Genomic DNA, 23,602 nt, shown 5'->3' with positions numbered 1-23,602 from the left:
AGCTGAATTTAATTGAAATTGTCTTAAAGGAATAGTACACCCAAAACATGATTAGCCTTCATATTCTACTCACCCCCATGCTGAACAACACTCTGGAGTACTTTTTTGATATCTCAAATGCATCTGGAGATCTGGGAGGCTTCTTGCTGTCTGCTGACATTCAAATAATGGAGGTCTATGGTGACCGAGACAGAAAGGTCCATAAAAGTCCACAAAAAACGTGTCAATATTCCTCCATACTGCTCGTCCAATGTATTCCAAGTGTCCTGAGTGGGTAGCATCCAGAATTTACTCGAAACAAAGTCATTTAGAATGTTTTTAGAGCATAAACAGTAGTGTATAGTATTTCCTGAAAGCGTGCACATGCGCGCTCACGACGCTACGGAAGCCGGCAGACCAAACCAGATGAAAGTGCGCATTCAGCGTCTGCTCCGCCAATAATGCAAGCGTAGAAGAAGAAATGTGCTGTTTACCTGTGCAAAGAAAGAAACAACGATAGAAAAGAGCTGCACGGCATGGTGGGGTGCAGGTCTTGGGTCCTGTTTTGGGCTCCGGTTTTTCCGCTCGCACTTCTCCTCTTGCCTATTTATTTTAATTGTAATTATTAATTAATTAATTAATTTACCTATTTATTTATGTTTTTTTTTCTCTTCCTCGGTGGGGGGGGAGCGGTTGCGGGCGGGTCGGTGTGGGGGGTCCGCTGGCGCATTGTGGGGGCATTGTTTTTTTTTTTTTTTTTTTTTTTTTTTTTTTCTTCTTCCTTTGGGGGGTTTGGCATGTCTGTTTTCTCGGGGGGCGGGCGGGCCTGCTGGGTGGGGGTCCTGCTGGCGGCGCGCCGCTGGTGTGTGGGGGTCCGGGCGGCTCCGGCGGGGGTAGTGTTGGGGGGCCGGTCTGGGTGGGCTGGCTGCGCTGGCTAGGTATTCGGGTGGGTTTTCCCTCCTTGAGGCATGGCGGGGCTGCTCTGTTCCCGCTGATCGCGGCGGGTGGGGCTGCGGGGCGGGTGGGGGCCTGGAGTGGCTATGGCCGGCGCGTGGTGGGGGGCCGGGGCGGCGGAGCTGCTCTGGCCGCGTGTCAGGGCCTGGTGCGGGCGGCGGGGGGGGGCGGCGGACGTGGCTGGGCTGCTTTGGCTTCGTCCGGTGGGGGGGCGGCGCGGTTCGCTCCGCTCTGGCTTTGTGCTGCCCCTCGGGCTGCTGGGGGGGGTGGTTGCGCCGGCTGCGGTCTGCTCTTCTTGCGGTTTTGCGCCGGGCGGCTTTTCTGCTCTCGGGCTGATTTTGTGCGCGGTGTGTTTCGTTGCGCGCTGTTGGCATCGGTCTGGGTGGGGCGGCGCTTTGGGCCGGGGGGGCGTTTTGGGGGGGTCCCGCGGCGCTCGCGGCCGGTTCGCAGCGGATGCGCATGGGCCCCGGCCGGGGGCGGGGCCGCCTGAGTGTTTTCCTGGGTGGTGCGGTCGCGGTGGGTGTTGCGGCCGGTTGCCGGGGCTTGGTGCTGGGGGGCGGGGCGTGTTTCGGTGCTCTGTGGGGCTGGGGCGTTTCGGTCGGCGCCGTGGGGGGGCTGGTGTTCGGTGCCCGGCCCTGCTTCGGGGTGGCCGGCTGCCGGCGGGGCCCACGGACTCGTCCCCGCGGCTCCCCGGGGCGCCGGCATGGCGGTGGCTGGGGGGCTTCTTCGTGGCTGTCTCTCCTCCTGCCTTGGTGGGGTCTGGTTTCCGGGGCTGGCCCCGCCTTGGTGCCTTCGCTTCTGGGGTCCCCTTGGGCGCCTGGGGCTTTGGGTCTCCCGGCGCTGGACTCAGTGCTCTGGGGGGTGTGCCTCTCCGGCTATCCACAACCACTATTGAGCATTTTTTCTATGGTTAAAACTTTACATGCACAAGTTCACCCTCACAAACAACTACAGGTGCTAGGCTTCAGGTACTTAGAGATTCACTTCCAAACAGAAACCCCACATTCATATCTTCAGGTAACACAGAGTACATGTCAGACTTAATAATATTATGTTAGCGATAGTTTCAAGGTGTTTGCTTTATTGTATATCTCGTACCATGTTTTTTGGTTGTGCTGTTTTTTTTTTTTTTGTTTTTTTTTTTTTCCATCTCATTACAGGTGTTGAAGCAGACTGAAAATGTTTTGTCATTGTCTCCTTCCTATCTCCTCTTTCTTTCATCTTTTGTCCTGTTTTTTTCTTTTTCCTTCTTCTTCTTCTGTTTTTCTGCTCTACTTACATTGCAGTGTCCATATGAACTGTAAAACTCCCTGCATAATTATAATAAAGCAATATATATACATGAAACAAGTGGAGCAGTATGGCAATTGCCATACCGCTACACTTGTGAAAGTAAAATCTGTTGGGCTCCTTTTGGCATCAAGACAATTATTCTTATTGCCACCTTGCCAGACAGGACACTGTAAAAAAAAAAAAAAAAAAAAAAAAAATACAAATATTTACTGACTGAGAATACCACACACACACACACACACACACACACACACACACACACACACACACACACACACACACACACACACACAAAACCCTTATAGATTAATCCATGAGTAGTTCATTGTGAATAATGATTTATTTGTTAAGTATAACAATAGCATTAATTTAATCTAGCTAGAGTTTGGATACCTTAAACAGGAAAGCTGCTGCAAGCAAATTGTACTTTGTATCTATCATTTTATCTAATGGTAGTTATTTTTCTGCTCTCTCGCTACATGTATGTCCCTCTCTATCTCTCCAATTTTAATAACTTCGTAAAAACAAAGATTAGATTCTATATAAGTTATAGGCTATACAATGTAAGAATGCTACAAAAGTTATTCTCTGATTGGTTACAGAGGCTTGTGGCATCTTTAATCCTGGACTCTCCAGCTCCCAGAGCTGCTTGGCTGTGTGTTTGACTCTGCCAGAGGCACAGACAGCAGGAAGCTTTTTTTCCAAACAAATCCAAAACCTAGTCTGGTTAACTATGGAGATTCTGAGAGCAGACAGGATGTTTTTGTCTTCACTTTGCACAATTGGTTTGTTTATTTGTATGGAAAGTTTCTGCAAATTGTTATTTTTTCCCCCTACATCTTTTACATGCTCAGCATTCCCCAGTGAATTTCTTTGTCAGTATTTTTCACATATTTAGCGCTGCTCCAAATCCGAAGGGAGGAGCCTCTGGGTATCCCAAAAGCCAGAAATAAGAGAGAACAGGATCACTTGTCCCTTTAGGAGTAACCCCCGAGCAGACAGAGCCACTGTTGGAGCTGAAGTGACTCGCCCTCCACCCGAGGGACTAAAGTGGCAGAACAATAAAACAGAGTTTTATGTTTTTCCAAAATAATAAACAACCGTATGTGACCCACAGTATCCCTGTTATTTCTCTGATGTTTTGCTTTAGTTTGTCCAGATTTCTGAAACCTTTCAACGTATAACCTATCTGCTCTTAAACCCTCAAATTGATGTTTAACATTTTAACTCAGAGTAACCTACAGTCTTTTTTTTATAAAAGCAAAAAGGTTCTGGATTCTCCAGTTTGCATGTTCCCTTCTGGCTTCCTCCCACAATCCAGAAAAATGACTGTTAGGTTAATTGGCATCTCTAAATTCTCCTTAGTTGTGTGTTTGGGTGTGTGCATGGTTGTATGTCTTTGTGTTTCCCTATGACAGATTAGCGACCTGTCCAGGGTGTACCCTGCCTCTCGTCCATAGACTGCCGTATATAGGCAGCAGCCCCACTACAACCCCGACGGAGTAAGAGGGAGAAGTTGGGGTAGTTCTCTATGGGTCCTTCAGAAAATCAGAAAATACATCACAACAGACATAGACTCAGCTAACATCCAACATTCCAGAGAATACAAAATATGCCATTCAAAATTTCACAACTTTCCTTGATGGGGCCTTCGCTTGTCCTTGGCTAGTACCCTACAATTCCTCGTTAAACATTAAAATATTATTTCTGTCATGATTTGTGGACATTAAGATTTAAAGAGAAGCATCATCTCCTGGTCAGACCCTGTAATTCTGTGAAAGGGTGGAATCAGAGTAAGAAAAATATGTACATCTATTAGAAAGCCAGTGTTTGGAAGTTGGAGGGGATTTTGCTGCCATTCTGCTGGCTTTTGACTGGAAGGGCCATTTTGCATGGCTGCTTTTGTATATATATGTCTCTATATGTATATAAGTCTCATTCCAGTACATGTTTATTGCTTTCGTATTTTAAATCAAAATAAATATAAGCAAAATAACTATGGCAGTAGTAAAGGCACAATCATCTTTGACAGCTTACAGCTATTAGTTTCTGATATTTTGAATACTGTCAGGCTCTCAAACAAGACTATGCCTACTTTCTGGTTCATGCGTTTTAGCCTTCATGCCTACATGATGTATTGCTTTTTTTCAAGAGACCTGTCAGTTAGAGAGACAATAATCTGTCAAAGAGACTATCAAACAATTTTGAACTCAGTCTGACAGAATCTGTCTTGTTTAAAGATGGTGGGAGATAACCACACGGTACAACGCCTTCTTCTTGTTGCTTCACACAGTTGTGGTTACTAGGTGTTGCGACAGCTCAAACATCCAGAAACATAAATACCTTGGCTGACAATGCCACTACCTGTCATGCTACCTGTCAAAGATTTTGACTGCCCTCAGCATTTGAGAGAAATCCAGTACCACAGCTTTCATGCCACAGAATACCAAGTAGGGCTCAAGGAAGTTTGGGAGATAGTAGACTCAGTAGACAACTATGCTAATATAGCTGTAATGATACAATTTTTACATCTTTCCTATAAGATTGAAATTATTAATTGATTAAAAAAATCTTGCATCACAAAGGGGCATATTGGGTAGTAGTAGAACTACTACACATTAGAAATACAGTACATTTTTCCCACCAGAAGGAATATATGCTGGTGGTAGGTCGTTATACAGAGACAAACATACAGTTGACATCTTAATTATATAATATTGAAATTAAATAAATAGAGGTGGAACAAGAATGTTATTGAAATAAAAATGATACTTTTTGCAGGGGGAGTGAAAAATGACAGATTTAGAAAATATACAACAATAATAACAATATGTAATGAAACAGTATTTAGATTAGTATTTTGGTATTCCAGGCGGAAAGTGTCAGAGGAAAACCCTTGTCTTGTTAATGAAGCTAGTTGCAGATAGGAAAAGCTGCTTTTTTGGCAAGAGGTTTTGGTCCTGATAGATTGTAGTGTCCTGCCAAAGTGAAGCAGTTTGTGTCCAATGTGGGAGGGGTCAGCTGCAACTTTTCTTGCTCATCTTCAAGTCCCAAAAGCACGGAGTTCCTGAAGAGAAGGAAGATGGCAGCCAATCAACCTCTCTGAACAATGATTTACATGCTGCCATCTGCACTTGTCCCTGATGATGGCAGACGCATGTCAGACGGAGAAGAAGATGATGATGGACTCAATGATGTGGAGTAGAGGTGAACCATCATTATCTTTGGCAGGCTGAACTGCTTCAGCTGCCACAAGAAGAACATCATCTGTTGTGCCATCTTGGTGAGGAAAGAGATAAAGCTTGAGGACTGGAAAGTTGCACAGGATGATGGGGGAGGGTGGGGCTGCACTCTTTCTAGTCCACCACAATCTTGAATGTTCTGGCAGCACCAGGTAAACAGCTGACCACTTTCAACCTGTAGGCAGATTCATCCTCCTCAGAGATAAGCCCAATTAGCACGGCTTCATCTGGAAATTCACAAGCTTGACGGACTGCTGACTCAAGATGCAGCTTTTAGTGTACAAGGAGAACGGTCATGGGGAAGAGAACAAAGCCTTGAGGGAAACCAGTCCAAATGGTCCTTAACCTTTGTGAACAGATAGACTGGTTTCCAACTTACCAGAAAGCTTCTGCCACCTTTAATTTGTCAATTTTTGGGAGGGCTGACTGAAAGGATTCCAAGAATTCTGGCACTAACAGGGGCAACAGGGGAATTAGATTACAGAGTTTGCCCTGCAAATGGAGGGTTGTCGGCTCAACCCCCCGCTCTGGCTTTCAATGCTGTTGTGTCCTTAGGCAAGAAACTTTATCAGCATTGCCTACTGATGGTGGTTGGAGGGACTGGTGGCGCCAGTGTACGACAGCCTCACTTCTGTCAGTGAGCTCGAGGGCAGCTGTGGTTTCCATGTAGTTTGCTACCATCAGTGTGTAAGTGAGCATTAATGGGTGAATGACTGAAAGTAGTGTAAAGCCCTTTGGTCAAGTCTTCTGATTTGAAAAAGCACTGTTTAACTACAAGCCATTTACCATTTACCATTAATAATATCAGCTGTACATTTAAATAAGAAGCTCTGGTAAATAGCATGAATTATGTTGATGGGTTGATGTGCTCTACTCTCTAATTTGTTTGGTTTTAGTGAGGATATGTGCAGCATCATTCTGGATTGACTGCAGGTGTCTGGTTCTATTTTCAGGCAGACCATTGAAAACGCAGTTGTAGTAATCAGTTTGACTAAAGATAAGGGGTGTAAATAATAATCGTCTTGTATCAATGCTTCGATCCAAAAGCCGACAATCCGATGCATCGACACATCCGCAAGAGTATCGATTCATGTTTTTTGTTTTTTCCTAGGGTCTATTTATATCCATTTGCTTCTGGATGTAATTCTGACTCCCATGTTGCGGTGACACTAAACCTATTTTGCCCTCCTACCTTGCTTCCGTTAGCCACTACCCTCTTTCAGCTTGCAGTATTTTTGATGCCTTTCAGAATATATAAACAGAGGCATTATTATTTTTCAGTGAATGAGGTTTTCATAGGTCTAGGTGGAGTACAACTTTGCTACTTCTTTTATTTGCTGTTGTTTCTCAAATAAAATGCATAACAGTATTACAGCTTTCATTGATTTATTTCAAATTTGAAACATTATCTAGCCTGTAAGGTAAAAGGAAAAAAAAAGATTAACCAATTAATCGAATCGTATTGTATTGCGGTGTATTCTTGAGTATTGAATCAAATCGTCAGGAATTTGATACTGAACTGAATCACCATGATGGATGTAATTTACACCCGTACTAAAGATAATCACATGGATTAGTTTTCTGAGATCTTTTTGTGACAAAAGTCCCTTAAAGGTAAAATTTGTAATTCTCTTCAATTTCATTTTTATCCAGATGAGGAACAATTAGGCACAACTGTGTATTGTATTGAAAAGCTAAAGGAGCAGGAACATTTCTGAACAACATTTGAACAAAGTTTTTACACTGACATCTTCTACAGCAGACACTATATAAACAAGTACCATATGAACAAGTAGATCTCTTTACAATATTTCAGTAAGTACATTTCCTTACTACCAACCCAATGATTTATCAGCCACCAACAGGTTGTGTATTTCTGTTCATAAATTGTAAATGTTTTTATGAACTCTCTTGCCCCTGCAGTGCATGCCAAATGTCTCAAATATGATCCCATTACACGCTGCAATAACAGAAAATTGCTTCTTATTGATATAAGAGCAATGGACTAGCTCTTAAGGAGTATCAGGTTCACAACTATTCCATCAATTTTGTCAAGAACATGAAGGAAATTCAAATCATTACAAGCAGTGTAGTTGCTGGAGTGTAATGCCAAGGAACAAGGCACCTGTTCAGTACTGTGCCTAAGGCTAGTATAAAATTTTTTTTCTCCCATTTCCCACCAGTATACAAGCGTCTGTTTAGAGTGCATATTAATGTGCAGAGTAATTGTCTTGCCTGAGGTTTCTTCTCCTGCTTGCAAGAATAGATAGGCAGCTATCTGGTGATACTACAAACTAATATGATTTACAGGGAAAACATCATAACTACCTATGAATGTTTAGTTGTTTTAGGGATATTAGGCAAAATATGATATATATATATATATATATATATATATATATATATATATATATATATATATATATATATATATATATATATATATATATATATATATATATATATATATATATATATATATTACATAAATTGCAAGTTCTACCACGCACACTGAACAGCATTTGCAAATTAGGAAGAGAAAGACCCTCTTATAGACCAAGAGTAGGAACATTTCTTCTCTGCTTTTATCCCTTAGGGAGAAGTAGGCTGCCACACCAAGTAGCACACAGGGAGCATATGCACACAGAGAGACAATCTGAGCTTTGACCCAGCAAACTTATGACCTCTTCAGGATGCAGAAGCTCTGCTTTCCAACCAACAGGCCACCACAGCCACTAGAAAAAGCTCCATAAAAAGTCACATTATAATATCCAATATACTACACTGTAAGCCTTTGATGTAAATTTACAGTTAAATCTGAACAGTATTTTACTGTATCACTGCCATACAGTATCATACTGTAAACTGCAATGCAATCTGGGAGAAAAAAAAAAGATTACAGCAATTTCAGAGAATGTCATTCTTTTTACAATATTACTGCACTTTTACTGTAAACTGCTAAGCATTATGGGAAGGTGAAAGAAAAGTGCGGGAAAACAGGATTCTAGACCATCGGTCCTCAGAAAAACTGCTCAGCCAACTGCAGATGCCTGGAGCTGCCCAAAGTCCTCCACACTGTTCACAGAGTAAGTTCACATTATTCACTTTTTTGTTCCTGATTTAGAAACGGGATTTGAGGACTTCTCTCTTTTTAGTTTTCTACTGTTTATAAGTTTTACAAAAACGCTGTTGAAAAATGTTGTTTTTGTAAGATAACATTAGATAAAATTGTGTAAGCTTTGTCTCAATTTAATGTTAAATCAACATTAAAACATCAGGGGAATGGATAAGTAACATGGCAGGTCTGAGTTAGCATGTTATAAGTTTCCTCTGTTGTGTTAAAGTGCTCTATAAATTATTTCAGTTGAGTTTCCACATCAAAAGAGAAACAAAACAGGCAAAGTGCTAAACTTGGCCAAAATTACTAAGAGTCAGCATTATGTTTTCTGTTTTGTTTTTTTTAAATGGTGGATTTCACCATAGGCTTTTTTTTTCTCTGCATCTAGCAAAGGAGTCTTGCGAGTTGCGACTTCCCCTTCACCCCAGACTTCTTCACAGCCGAAGTTGCGGCTCTGCTGCACAAAGCCACTGTGAACCGGTCACAACCGAGCTGCATCACAGATGCCAGGAGCTGCCTGACGTCCTCCACCCTCTCCAGAGAGTGAGTGAACATATTTCAGTATTCGCCTTTTTTTTTCCTATTTAGATATGAGGTTGTCACCGGTTGCGTTTTTTTTTTTTTTTTTTGGTTTCTGAGAAAAGTCAGAATTTAGACTTATTTCTCAGAACATTTGAATAGATTTTTTTTTTTCAAATTCTGAAAAGGCAGAATTCTGACTTTTTTTCTCAGAATTATTTTTCTTCTGCAGTAGCCCTAATCCTCTTCTGTAGAAACATAATCAGACGAGACTGATTCCATTATTTCTGGGATCTCTGTTTATTGTTTCCAACTTGTCTTTTTCTTAGGTCATATGGCACAGGCAAACCGATGGATGTTGAGCATCAAGAAAGAGGTGTTATGTGATGGGACATCCTTTGTTCTTGGCCTTGCAGTAGTCTTCTCCTCCTACTACAATTTTAACCTGCACTACCAACATGAAGCAGCATGCACATTGGAGTTCTTTCAGAGGTAGCTTCTCTTTCAAATATAGTGTTCCACAGAGCTTGATTTGATTGACTTTTCTTCATACAACACCATAAGTCAATAACCTTGACGTGATAGCCAATGGTCCTTAGGCTCTGACACAAGTATAGCAACCACAAACACTACAAATGCTACCTTTGTAGTAATGTTACGTCTGAAACTCCTTTTTGTGGTTTAACATACTGGATCACTACATTGTATATTGTTGACATGCTACATTCATAGACTGATAAAACCGTAAGGAAAAAAAAAAAATCTTGTCGATGTTGTTTTACAGAAGCTGCATTGACATCAACCCGGAGAGAGGCACAAAAGCAAGCCATGAGATGGTGAAAAGCAAGAAGAGCGGCAAGATGGTCCAGAAGAAATCAACATCTGTGAATCCGCATGTCAGCACACTCATCAAGAAGATCAGTGATTTCAAGTGGGACTTTGTCTGATACACACGCATACACATTAGGGGTATGACAAAATAACGATGCACGATGTTATATGTTGCGGTATCATATTGATATTTTAAAAAATGCTGTATTGATATTTTTTCCAAAGGAAATCTCACAAGATTTTGTAAGAGCATGGTGAGATCTTGCAAGATTTAGTTCTATTTGCAACGGTTTAGCATGTAGAAAAGTCCCCACATTAGCACTTAAATCTATGTGCAGTCTGCAAAATATTGTTAAAGGAATAGTTCACCCACAGATTGATTTAACTTCATTTTCCACTTACCTTCATGGTGAGCAAATATTTCAAATGCAGCCAGAGATCAGGACGACTTCTCGTTTTACCCCAACTTTCATATAATGGAGTTCGATTGAGCCCGAGCCAACAAGGTCCTTAGAAGTCCACAAAAACTTGTTAATATTCCTCCATACTGCTCGTCCAATGTAATCCAAATGTCCTGAGTGGGTAGCGTCCAGAATTTACTCGAAACGACGTCATTTACGATATTTTTAGAGCCTAAAAAGAATATATTACTCCATGGAGCGCTCACCTGCATATTCACGAAACTACGGAAGCCTCGGCGTTCAGAGCCTTTGCTGCCGAGATGCAAGAGATGCAATGTACTTCTATTTAGGCTCTAAAAATATACTAAATGGCGTAGTTTTTAGTAAATTATGGACACTACCCACTTTGGACACTTGGATTACATTGGACGAGCAGTATGGAGGAATATTAACAAGTTTTGTGGACTTGTGGAAAACGAGTAGTCGTCCTGATCCCCGGCTGCATTTGAAATATTAAAAAAGTGTTCCAGAGTCTTGCTCACCATGAAGGTCAGCGGAAAATAAAGTTAAATTGTTCTGTGGGTAAACTATTCCTCTGAAGGTAACTTTAAGACCTTTCCTCACAAATGAGTCATTTTGAGTCTGTTGATTCAGAAAGTGTATTTACAGTTATTGAGTTCTGGAAGGTATGTCTTTACACAGTACCCTGTCTGAATGTAGGAATTAGCTTCTTAATAGTCTCGAGAGATGCCACAAAGCACAGTGAAGAAATTCAAGAGATCTCTCTGTTTGACAAGTTCTTGCCAAATATGATGGCACAAATTTTAAAGGTTATTAATGTTTAGTTTATGATGCTAAATTGTTCGTGATTATAATGCACTGACTAAAATGTTTATTTTACATATGGTACATTAAGAAGAGGCACTGTGCGCTTTACTTTACTGTTTTGCTCATTTTATATGAATTGCAAAATATTGCAAGAGGCACCTAGTGATTCCCAGCCCTAATATGCATACAGTGTTAGGGAAAATGCTGGGGTATTTGTATAAGAAAGCAAGTTTAGCTCCAGTATGAGAGTTTTAGCATTAGAATTGAAAACATTTAGTGTGAGCAAAGTTTTTCTGTCCATCCTTTACAGTATTCAGATCACACAATTTGACAATGTTGTAATTTTCATGAGGCACTATTTTTCAAATAAATATTTGAAAAGAAACTGAATATTTTCCAGCTTTCATTTATTTATATAATTTATTTCTAATAATTGTATTACTTTTTTTAGTAGTTGTATTATTACAGTAATGAACTGTAGAATTAATGTACTGTAAGCAGAACTGCAAAAATACAGTACTGGCAAAGCCATTGCCTGTAAATTACTGTAAATTTACATTAAATGAATATATACGATCTGTTGTAAATTTACAGTAATAAACTGTAGAATCATTTACAGCAATATACTGTATTTATATATTACAGCAAGATACTGTAAATAATACTGTAGTTTACTGGCGAAGCTGCTGCCAGTAAATTACTGTAAATTCACAGTGAAAAGTATTACAGTGTAATATAAATGCAGTCACAAACTTAAATATGAAAAGAGGAAATTATAATAGTTTGGGTGAAAAAAAAGGAATTTAATATCACCCAGTGTTTCCAAAAGAGTTCTTGGTTGAAAAACCAATAGTGGACCTTCAAAGGCATATACAACTTAAAGTTGTTTTCCCTTTTTTTAAACACATGATTTTCAGAGATTGCTCATGCAGTGTAAAGAGGTTTTTGATGCCAGACAGTTTTTCTTTTGTTCTCCACCCACTTACTTCCCCAATTCTTAAGAATTCAACTCTTAATACATTGTCAGAGTCAGGTACAAGGACAGATGGAAAAATAGACCTTAGCCTCCTAAACCTGACGTAATACTGACCAAGATCAATGAAAATATCTGACTATTGAAGTAAGTATAAGATAATGTCAGAAAATTGTGCTTTTATAACCTCTTTCCAGTATTCTGTTCATCATGCAAATATGAGTTTTGCTTATTCAAAAAGACTTTTAGGAAAAATTATCATATATGTTTATATATAATTTAATCTGCAAAAAAAAACACCCTTTGATTTAAGATAAAACCAAACACCAAATGCTTCTTATCTAATGCAAGTCAGCTAAAAAAAAAAATGCAGAACCTTAAAATAACCCCTGTGGCATTAGAAAGCTTTGGGCCTCCTTTGTATGCGCTTCCAAGTCTGAGGAAGGGAAGAATCAATTTTTAAAAACTTTTGCACGAATGGTACATTTAGTGCAAATTCCTTACCTCACAGGACTGCCTCTGCTGTCAGGATCTCGAGCTGTCACGGAGCCCACTTCTGTGCCACTTGGGGAGTTCTCATAAACATCCAAAATATAATAATCCATAGAAAACACGGGGGCTTCGTCCACATCCCCAACTGTAATCTTAAGGGTAGCAGTGTCTTTGAAAGCTCCAAGGTAGGAAAACCGTGGGTCCACATGCGTATTCATTCCTTCAATGTGTAGCGTGTAGGTCTTCTTTCTTTCATAGTTCAGAGGCTGTAGGAAAAAGACAGAGGTTTTTGAGATTAGTGTACACACACCCCTTTGTTAATTATAGTCACAGGTTATCATTTGTACTTTTAAAATGAGTATAAATATTACCAAATTATAACCATATGACTGGTGTTAGTTTAGCTATGTGTTATCATATGAGGATCTTGGGTGTGTCCTATAATGCATATCAGACATGTTGGAAATAAAAGGACCTCATCTTCAGGAAATTCTTATCATAACAAAATCCTTCCTTTTATATCTGCACCCATGACTAAAAAACAAACAAACAAAAAAAAAAACATAGTTTATGTCAAAGGTTACCATCTGGGAATGCTATTTTTTAATACAAAATTTGCAACATTTTGAGAAATATTTTATCCTGCTTCATTACAACCTGGGTTCATAACTGATGGACAGGAGATGCAACCAGAGCATCAAAAACACTATTTTGTAAGCAAGGTTAGGTACTTTTTTAATTTAGTCTAAACGTTACCTACATTGTTTTTGTTCTTGTTTGTACAGTTTTGAACTAAAACTTTTCAAAATGCCTTTACATTTCTAACATCTGGGAATAGAAAAGTTCCATTAATACTATAGCAAATCTCTAAAGACAGCAAGCAAAGCCAGATACGGAAGCTTAAGATGTTGCAGGAGACATATAAATAAGTAAATAAATAAATAAATATGTTAGATGGGCCTCTTATGGACTTGTGTCCTCACTAAGTATGTTCTTGAGAAGAACACAGGAAAGTTTGGACTCAGGGAGAACAAGAGCACTCAGCATTAATATGGGTCAATTGGAACAGAAGCGTACTTGTGACGTCACCACATGCCCGGCTCGTCTACAGCTACATTTCACCTCCTGTTATAATATAATAGTATCTCTAGATACTAATAAATTATTACTCTTTTCATTCAGTGGGGGAAAAATAATTAAAACAGTCAGATAAACGCAGATGAAATGAACATTTTGCCAAATAAAACAAAAAAATTGTCATCAGAGCCAGCGGTGCTTCACACACGGCTAGGACGAGAGAGGGCTGCTGCTGACGGGCAGAGTAGCCCTGGCTGCCGTTACCCTTGGAGTCCCGCTAGTTGCAGTGGTTCGCAATTTAAAGAACAATGCCGCGGACATTGTTCTTTAAATTGCGCAGTAAATCGGTAAATTGGCCGTATAGTGACACTTTAAAGTATAATATGCTTGCCTCAAATGATCTTAACATGTTCTTTTACTGAACAACAGCAACAGAAAAGAGAACTTTTAACACTCTGAGCTCTGTGAGCGCTCAATTGAAAGCTGCTGCTGCCGCAGTGCATGCTGGGACAGCTGTCAATCTCAAGAACGGACAAGTCTGCTCTGATGCATACTGACTAAATTTTGTCCGTTCTCAACCTGTTGTTCTTGTGAATTGGAACATTACAGGGCTGATGACATTTCACAAGTACACAAGCACATTAGAATGCACAAGTACACGTTTCAGAAATGCCAATTTAAATAAACCATTTTTTTTTACTCATGTAGTTTGGTTATTTGCTTCTATCTCTTTAGCTGCACCCTTGTACCTTTTTCAGACTGATGATTCCCTCTTTTGTGTCTTTATCCGTGGATATGGAGAACATATTGGCCCCCTCTGAGTTGATGATGCTGTACTTAATGTCTGCATTAACGCCGAGGTCATCATCATTGGCTTTGATCTTCCCTACTGGTTTCCCAACTTGAGCAGATTCGGGGACGTACAGCTGGTAATTTTCTGTGGAAGAGCAATGATAGACACTTAAGGAAAGCAAAAGAACATTTTAAAGAAAACAGCCACTGCACCACACATTTCTGTTACTGGTTTTCTAAAAGAGCTTTGCTGAGCAGTTTGACTGTCACTATTTGTTCCTGAGGGGATGTCATTAAAAATACTCACTGCTTCAATTGACATTAAATACTAAAGAGGGGTTGATAGAATTGCAATGAAGCCGATATTTAGTCAGAAAAATGTTGATGATTTTGAAATGGTTCTTTGCTGTTGCATAAATGGGAAATTCTTAGCTAAAAGGCAATCTGCTTGATGAGGCCTTATTGTTACTTAAATATTTTATAATAATGGAGAATTCAGACTAGAAAACAAGGGATTTTATAAATATTCATCAGATTTAGCAAATTACAGAAAATTTGACTACAAAATTAGACTTGGTTGTACAATAAGTGTAGTAAATAATGAGAATATTAACTTTCTAAATCTGATAAAGCAGTATATTATTAATCTTTCGTAATATAAATAAACATTATTTTCCCAAACAGCTGTGTCATTCTTCCTCTTTTTACTAAATCGGGTTTAATGCAGAAGCTATTTTGTATTAAAGAATAGATTCTGTTGGAATAACTTTTCACCACGACCCTCCCTTTTTCCACTTTAGTAATGAAAACCAATGTGGCATTGTGATTTTAAATCAGATGTATCCAGATGTGTCAAAACTGAAAATAAGTAGACTTAGCCATTTTCTTAGCACCTGCAACCTCAGTGGTAGTTTTAACAAACTTAGTAAATACCTAAACAGCTATTTTAAATTGATTACCCCAGGTATTCTGATTATAAGGCCACATTTAACCATAGTCCTTAAACTAAAGAAGCTTGGAGAAGAGATGTTACAATTCAACAAAGAAGAACCCATACAGGAGACTTAGTCAACTTTAATGTTTTTTTGGGGGGGATTATTCCACTTTCCTAGTACTTACTTTGGGGAAACTTAGGCGGGTTGTCATTGACATCTGTAAGGGTGACATTGATGGTGGTGGAGCCAGAGAGCCCTCCAACTTGGCCTGCCATGTCTTTGGCTTGAATCACAACAGTGTAGTGTTCTCTGGCTTCTCGGTCCATGTCTGCTAAGGCAGTTCTGATGATTCCTGCAAATTTAAGGGTAAAAAATGCCATTTAAAATTATTAAGACACACATATTTTGCACAAATTTAAAATAGCTAATTAGCAAGTTAACAAGATAACAGACCACTAAAGATAAGCATTACTGATGTGTGATGCAGCCATGAGTCATGTGGATTTCTTCAAATAAAAGGATCAGCTGTTATTTTCATGCACCCAAATCAGGATTTTAAGAAAGAGGTTATACTGTAACTTTAAGTCTACACTACCTCAAAGGTTATCTGACAGGTAAGTTAATTTGTCACACACAATATACAACAAGGTGTTCTATGTAGGACACAATGAAACGCACTTTTACTCACTTTTAAAAGGTTATTTGAATGCAGCTGAACACCTTTTTATTTCTGGTAAGGTTTTAACAAGATGTTCCATGTTTGGTCTTGTTTTTCTTTTTTAAAATCTTTTTTATACTTTGCTGTGAGACACCTAATTTTATCCTGTGATAGGTCATAGTCCTTATAAGCTTTTGATGTTGTTAATTGCCTTGTTTAGAGTAATAGACACCTCTGTAATTAGTGTATGGTTTATCTAAAAAAAAAAAAAGTAAAAAAAATGCATTAGGATGTCTATAAAATACATTATTAACCTGAAAATGAAACCACTATTACACCTTTTACGGTATTTTATTTCAATCAAAGTAGCCTGAAATTCACCAAACCCAATTTAGGAGTTAATGGAAACACAGTTTATTATTTCCTCCAGTTCACAAAAGAGCCAGACATTAGTGTGTTATACAATAGGTCATTCTCCTCTCTCGTGCTTTCAGGACTCTATAGACAGTAAGTAATCCTTTTGCCTCAGGCTGAATTACCATTAAAAGTGGGTCAAGGAGCCAGGCAGCCAACAGTTTTAAGATCCAGGGATCCCAAGTTACAAATCATTTGTCACAATGAACGACTTCTAGTAAACCTGAATCTACCAGGCATTAATCAAGAAAAAGGGCTATTTATAGCTTATTAGGCATGCTCAAGATCCATCTAGGAATAAAGTAAAAAGCAATACTATATCAACACAGTTAAGTTTTTATCTGTTAGATGAATTTACAACTGTAATACCTTTAGCAACATAAACCTGCCAAGTTGAAATCAGAAGTAAGAGTAATAGGAACAGACTAATTGATCCTCTTTTTCTCTTAAAAAGTCAAAAGCTTGGGTGTTAAAAATGAGCCGTTTTTTATTCTAATTTGAGACAAAATGGTTTGAGTTCATAAAATTCTACCTCTGGGCCTAGTGTAAAACCAAATGCTGGATTGTGTGAGACAAAGTAATACAAGGTTGAACCACTTAATCTTTTAATGAGAATAACTGAACTATAAGGTGGCAGTTCGTGCAGTTTTTGTATCATCTTCAATAGTGTCAACTGCTTTTTCAATGACATTCTGTGCATATTATGTGCAGAGAAACTACAGTTGAGCAGGGTAGGAAGTGAGGCTTGCTTTATTTCAAGGAAAAAGAGCAAGTTATTCAAGTTTATTCATTAATATTAAAGTAAAATAAACTGCTTTGGCTCTAATGTGCAGTTCTCTTAGTAAATATGTGATATGCATGAAATTGGCCCATTTTGCTAGTTTAATTTCATTGCCCAATTCTAGGTTATTAGATAATCTTAGGTTATTATTCTGATCTGGTCATAATGGTACTGAAGATAAATATATCTCTGTAGTAAAGTTTTTCTCAAACCTTTTAGATCAAGTCCTACCTAAGCAACTACAAAGGGTTCTGCCATACAATCAACGACCTAGAAGAGGACAATGGAAGTACAAGAGGAGATGGGATTTACATTTTGTTGTATTGTGTCTGAAAGAAAATCAGAAAACAAAAGCACATTCTTAATTGTTTGAAGTGAGGTGTTCTTATAATAATAAATATGGCTGCTGTGCCTTTAAAAATAACTCTTGCATTACATAATATTCTATGTTGAGGTATTTCCTACCTTTTTAAATCCTAATTAAATATAATTACAGACACTTTTTAGAAACAATGTCTTTGTAGCTGACATGTTCCTCACAGAAGACAGAAATAGGTATTAACCTATATTCCTAACAGTAATATAATAGTATCTCTCTGTGGAATATGTTGTCACAGAATAAGATATTTATACAAAACCTTGTCTCTTTTAAATTAAATCTTAAGAAATCTATAATTATTAAAGAAAAATTCTGTTTGTTTAACTACGGAAGACATAATGTATTTTTTTTGTTGTTGATTTTTTTAATAATGTTTCTACTGTGAGTTTGTTGTATTTACTGATTGTGATGATCTGTGTTGAAAATGGACCCCAGGAAGAGTATATTCTACTCTGGTAGAGACTAATGGGGATCCTTAGATAAATAAAGAAACGGTATGATCCAATCCCAGTGTGACATGCCTAGAACTTATTAAGTAGCAACTCAGAGGCATCATATTTAGATGCTGAATAATCAGCTGACTGGTGTTCAAGCTGGTGATTTAACAGAGAGAGACAGCATCTTACACCATCCCTAAGACATAAGCATAAAGGACAAAGGAGCTGCCTGTTTGCAGTATTGCATCTTCATAATAATGATCCAAAACTCATTACAAGGTAAAGGTTAAACTATAGATGAATGTCGGAGAAAAACTCAAAATCCAAAGCCAAATTCCCTACATTTGTACACATGCATGGTAAATAAAGTTTATTCAGATCCAGATTAAGACTTTGCCCTTGTTTAACAAAACAGACCAGGCACCGCCTCGGCCATACAGATGATTCCCAAATCAGTCTTTTCTTCTCCCACTCTGTCCCACCATCACTTTAAAAGATTCTAACACACTCCTCCACTTGAGGTAGAGACCTGCCCCCTGCTCAAAGGAAAAAGTTCACAACTTCACACTTAGCTGTAAACCACACTGGCACTAAAATGACGGCGTAGAGACCAAATATGCCACAGAAAAAAATGTTAAAGGAAAAAAAAAACTGAGAAACATCAAACCACTTCAGACGCTCATCGTTTTAACTAAAGCTTGAGCTCCTGTGTGTGAACATCCAAAAAAGAAAAAAAAGAAAATAAAATCAAAGAAAATGGGCAGCCCTGGTGATTAAAACTGAGTTTGAATTTGAGCTGAAGATGTAGAAACATCTCGCATTGGCTTTCCAGGCAACAGACAGGCTCTGCTCTCACAGCTTACCAAACAGAATGCCTCATCAAACCAGGTCTTTTCTAGGTTCACAAAATACATGTTAAAGGTAGAGTGGAGGATTTTCATGAATTTTTGAAAATACTTTTTTTTTTCTTTTTAATGCACATGCACAACCCTGTACCCAATCCCAAGAGGGGCGGTTACAGGGTAAAGGTGTGCCTTTTACATTTCAAACTGAATTTTGATATGTATTTGCTTGGGTAAATTTTGAAAAATAACTCTCAAATGTCTTTTTCATTTTATTTAAGTAAAAGGATGAGCAGTGTTAAAGAGGAAAATACAAATAGGATGATTGATTACTAATTTCTTTTATGAGTCAAACAATGCAGCCACATTCTTAAAATGAAAAAGCATTTCTGAAAATGCTTTTTCATTGGAAATATGGTAACGATTTACTTCCACATAACTACACATGAGGATCATTCAAATGATAAAAATGGCTATGAGTACTTCAAATCCTTAATCAAAATGCACACAATATGTAAATATTTTTTCACCATCACACTTCTCTCCCTGATCACATGGTGATTCGTACCACAGAATAGTACATCAATTTAACCAGTTGTAAGGTCCTCACATTGATTGCTCTAAATATTTAACATTAGGTGACACTTGTGTATAATGTGCAATGAATGCTGCTCTGCTGAAGGATGTCAAAATTGGGAGAATTAGGGGGGGATGCATTTTTAGGGATCACCAAGGTTTCCTGACCCACAATAATGATTGATTTATTAGATGGTATGACTCTCTAGAGCATCACTCTTTAGATTATGTGGTGAATCGGGTTCAGTGTTGGAGAGGCCAACCTGTTGGACCCACACCATCCCTCTTCATCAGGAGGTCAGTGCACACTCTACCGTACAAAAAAGGGAAGGGTATCTGGCTGCACGGTACTACAGAATATAAAAACAAATATGGATAGACAACATTCCATGGTATGAAATTGAATATTTATATTAAAATATTCATATTTTTAAATAGATTATGCAGTACGTTCAAAACTGGACACAGTTGGTTAGCAGTCAGAGATGTGAGTATTTATAGATAAATTACTAAATATTTAAATTTAAGCTTATATAATGCTTGGTAGGTTTTTGGCTTTTTAACAATGTCTTAGTTGAATTAATCATGTAGCTGTTAACCAGTCTAGGGTTCTTGCCGTCAGATTCTTATCAGCATGAATTCTGCCACAGATGTTAAATACAATCAATAATATTTAATTGCGTGAAGCAACTTTAAAAATAAAATAATTCTGTGAATTTATCCATAGAGCTGGCTACCAAACATATTTATCCAGCTCTCCACATCACTCACCAAAACATCAATTTCAGCCTTAGTTAAACTGTGTTTTTCCATTAATTTTAATTTTATTTATTTATTTATTTCAATTTCCCCTGTGGTTGCCATTAGTAACCATGGAATAAAATCGATCAGCTGGCTTGTTTGCATAAACAATGATATTCATGTGGGGATTTGGACCATGAATGGTTAAATGTGAGCATGTATAGAAGAGGAGGCAATATCAGGGGGAGCCTTGTGTGTACAGGTGGGATTTGTCAAGGAAATGTGCTTGTCTTTGTGTGTGTGCATCGTTCGATAAATATGAAATATCTTTAGCACACACAATTGTTGGCTTTTGGGTATTTGTGAACTTTAAGTATAGATCCAATCCAATCATACATGAAACCCTTGGTCCATCTGCTTCACAGAAAAAATGAAAGCCCTTCTTGTTTCCCCTTTGTTTAAAACACCATAACAGTTCTCATGGGAAAGGTCCCAACACATCTTATTAGTTCCTACTGATTTTACTAAATGTAAAGTAACCACTTGGTCTAATCAGGAATTTATTTCTGTTGGCACTGACAAAGATCAATAAAGTAAAAAGCCTTAATGCATTTTTTTTTATGTCCAAGACTTTGAAAAGAGCATCCTATAAAATGTAATAGGTTTTAAGAAAAAGGAAAAGAAGTGGAATGCTTTATATGATACAATGCACTTTTTTAGGCACCCACCGGGAATGAAAATGGATGTTCAACAAAACATTTTCAAGACTCGCAACCCATGTAGTTTACTGTAGCAAAGTGTTCTGCTGAAATGCCAGGTCTCAGCAGGCATCTGCTGCTGCTCTTTGTTCCACAAAGTAATCAAAGTGCTGCTAAAAACTTTTCTCTAATGATTCATTCCCTGCAAACTCTATCATAAGTTCCTTCTTATTACCCTCAACCTTAGTGATACTTGACCTAAAGTCCTTGAGACACAATAGTTGGAAAGTTGCCAAACTTTTCTACTAAAAATCACTCTAAGATGGACGATCTGACCTTTCAATATTTCATATTACCTCTTTGTTCATAAAGGTGCGACATTCCTAAGCAATATTTCACAGCTAGGACCAAACCAATAAGCTTATACACAAAATGTATGGGATTTGGCTTTTATCCTGGAACAATAAGAAAAGCCAACTGGGAGAAGCATAAAACACAACAAACAAAAACACACTTTCTTGTTAGATTTTCAAACCAGAATGTTAGTCATATGAAATCCAAAACCTTCCATAAAGATTAAGTATGTCATTGTAAAGTAAATGAAAAAGATACATGATGCAATGTTATCCCTCTTTTTCCTTTCTATTTAAAAACATTAAAATTTGAAGGTTGAACTAATTTGCTTTCTGATCCCTCTATAATCTTTAAATAAAATTGCAACCAATTTCCATCACATAACACCAGATCAGTTAATAAAGTTTACCTGATTGTTGTTCAATGTTAGCATAAATCTAGCCCCTCTGTGAAGGCCTCGGATGTTTTTTAGAGAACACTGGTGGACAAAACCATCAAGAAGATAAAGGGACACAACATAAAGTTCAGAGAGAAGGTGGTAGCAGAATTAAGTCCTAAAACAATAACCCCAACAATGAACAAGTCTCTGTACTTTCACCATCTGAAAAAGGAGATCAGATGGCATAACTGCACACTATACATACCAAGAAGGGCATTGATTAAGGATGCAGCGATAAGATTCATGGTAACTCCAAAGAAGCATTAGAGATCAATGATCTAGAAGGGAAAGGATACTGGCAGAATTTCTTTTAATTGTGCAAGCCACAAATCGTGTTTTTGTACACAAATGTCCAGGCAGAGGCAGGCAGAGATCTCCAAAAAATTGAACATAAGTAAGACTAGCACTACTTCAAGATGTGTCTTCACAAGCATAAAGTAGCCAACCAAGAAGCAGCACCCCCAGTTCCAGCATGAACTGGCAGTTCAATCAATTTGGAATAAGTGTGCTCAGCCCTTGCCAGCATCTTATCAGGCACCTCCTGAGGATCCTAGCAGGCAGGTACAGGTAAAAGAACAAGTGAATCATAAGCACAAACACAGATGAATGATGGGTTGAGAATAACAAATACACAAGGAAACAAAATATGCATGCATACAAATAGAACAAATGTACATAATCCAACCAATACACATTTTATTGCAAACTAAAGAGGTTGTCTTTAAATCAATACTGCATGAGGGAGTTAACTTTACTGGAGTGTGGTCATATGTTTGGCCATCACAAACTCATAAAGTCAAACAGTGAATATTGCTGTAAACACTGACTGTAATGTATAATGAAATATACTCAAAAGTCGTATAACTTTTATTGAATAAAATTATATGGCAATAGATATATTGATATTGAACTATTGTCAAATGTTAGAAGAGCAAAACGTGCCTCCAGTGACTAAGACTAATTCTAATGTTTTCTATATATAAAGGTTGACCTCCAAATGTCACAGAAGGCTTAGGGTGGAAAAAAGCTAAAAGGAATGCTTATTTTAATATCAACTTCTGTGGAACTTTTTTAAGACTTTTTCTTTTTCTCGGGAAGTTCTAGTAGAAAGAGTAGCTAAAAAGTTTACTCAAGCAAGAGTAGCAATACTTCATAAGGATTTATCTTATGGGTATGTCTGATTGATAACATACACTGCATATCATTATAAACTGGTTGTAACACACTAAAGAAACACATTAGGTAGCCATATTAATGTTGAATATAACAACTCCAATATTTTTAGTACTCCATATTTTCTATTTTTCTCTTTCACATATATGATGATGCAGTTTCCAACTCTCTCTGACCTTTAGAGTCTTTAGTACAATCCTATGTGTTGGTTGTGAGAACTGAATGTAGTTAGACTAAATCCAACAGACTGAATGTATTATTTGCATGCAAAATGTAAATTTTTGTCCACTGGAATATAATACCAAATATATATTGTATTTATACAATTCAATTATGATCCTCCACATAGTGGTGAAGGCATTGTGATGTGGGGGTGATTTTTGTCGAAGGGAAAAGAAAGCTGGTTAGAATCAGTGGAAAATCGACGAAGTTTAACACAGTAATCATGAAAGAGGTAAGAGACCGTGGTTGACAGCAGGAAAAGACACGCAGTCATAGCTTCAATGGAACAGCCTGGATCAAAACATATTCATTTGTGAGATTTGTCAAGTTAACATTCTCATCTAAATCTACTTGAGAATCTTTGGCCAAAACACAATCCAATTAGATTGAAAAAAAATTATTTTCCCTAAAAAAGCAACAATTTTAGTCTATAGATGAATACCAATCCAGAGTT

General features: G+C 38.1%; 1 protein-coding gene across 1 annotated transcript in view; it reads right to left on the bottom strand.

Annotated features, from left to right (window-relative positions):
* LOC119773951 (cadherin-18) overlaps positions 1-23,602 on the bottom strand; it is a 207,511-nt gene that overhangs the window by 64,732 nt on the left and 119,177 nt on the right. Inside the window, exons 5-7 of the mRNA XM_038271191.1 lie at positions 15,619-15,786; positions 14,457-14,644; positions 12,643-12,896 (exon numbers count right to left, since the gene is read on the bottom strand). Coding sequence (XP_038127119.1) covers positions 12,643-12,896; positions 14,457-14,644; positions 15,619-15,786 — 610 coding nt within the window. The remainder of the gene's footprint in view (positions 1-12,642; positions 12,897-14,456; positions 14,645-15,618; positions 15,787-23,602) is intronic.

This window comes from Cyprinodon tularosa, unplaced genomic scaffold (assembly GCF_016077235.1).
Source record: "Cyprinodon tularosa strain WSP-4 unplaced genomic scaffold, ASM1607723v1 ctg793, whole genome shotgun sequence".
In the NCBI taxonomy this organism is placed as follows: Eukaryota; Metazoa; Chordata; class Actinopteri; order Cyprinodontiformes; family Cyprinodontidae; genus Cyprinodon; species Cyprinodon tularosa.
Note: the sequence above shows the minus strand (reverse complement) of the source record. Positions and strands in the feature narration are given on the sequence as shown.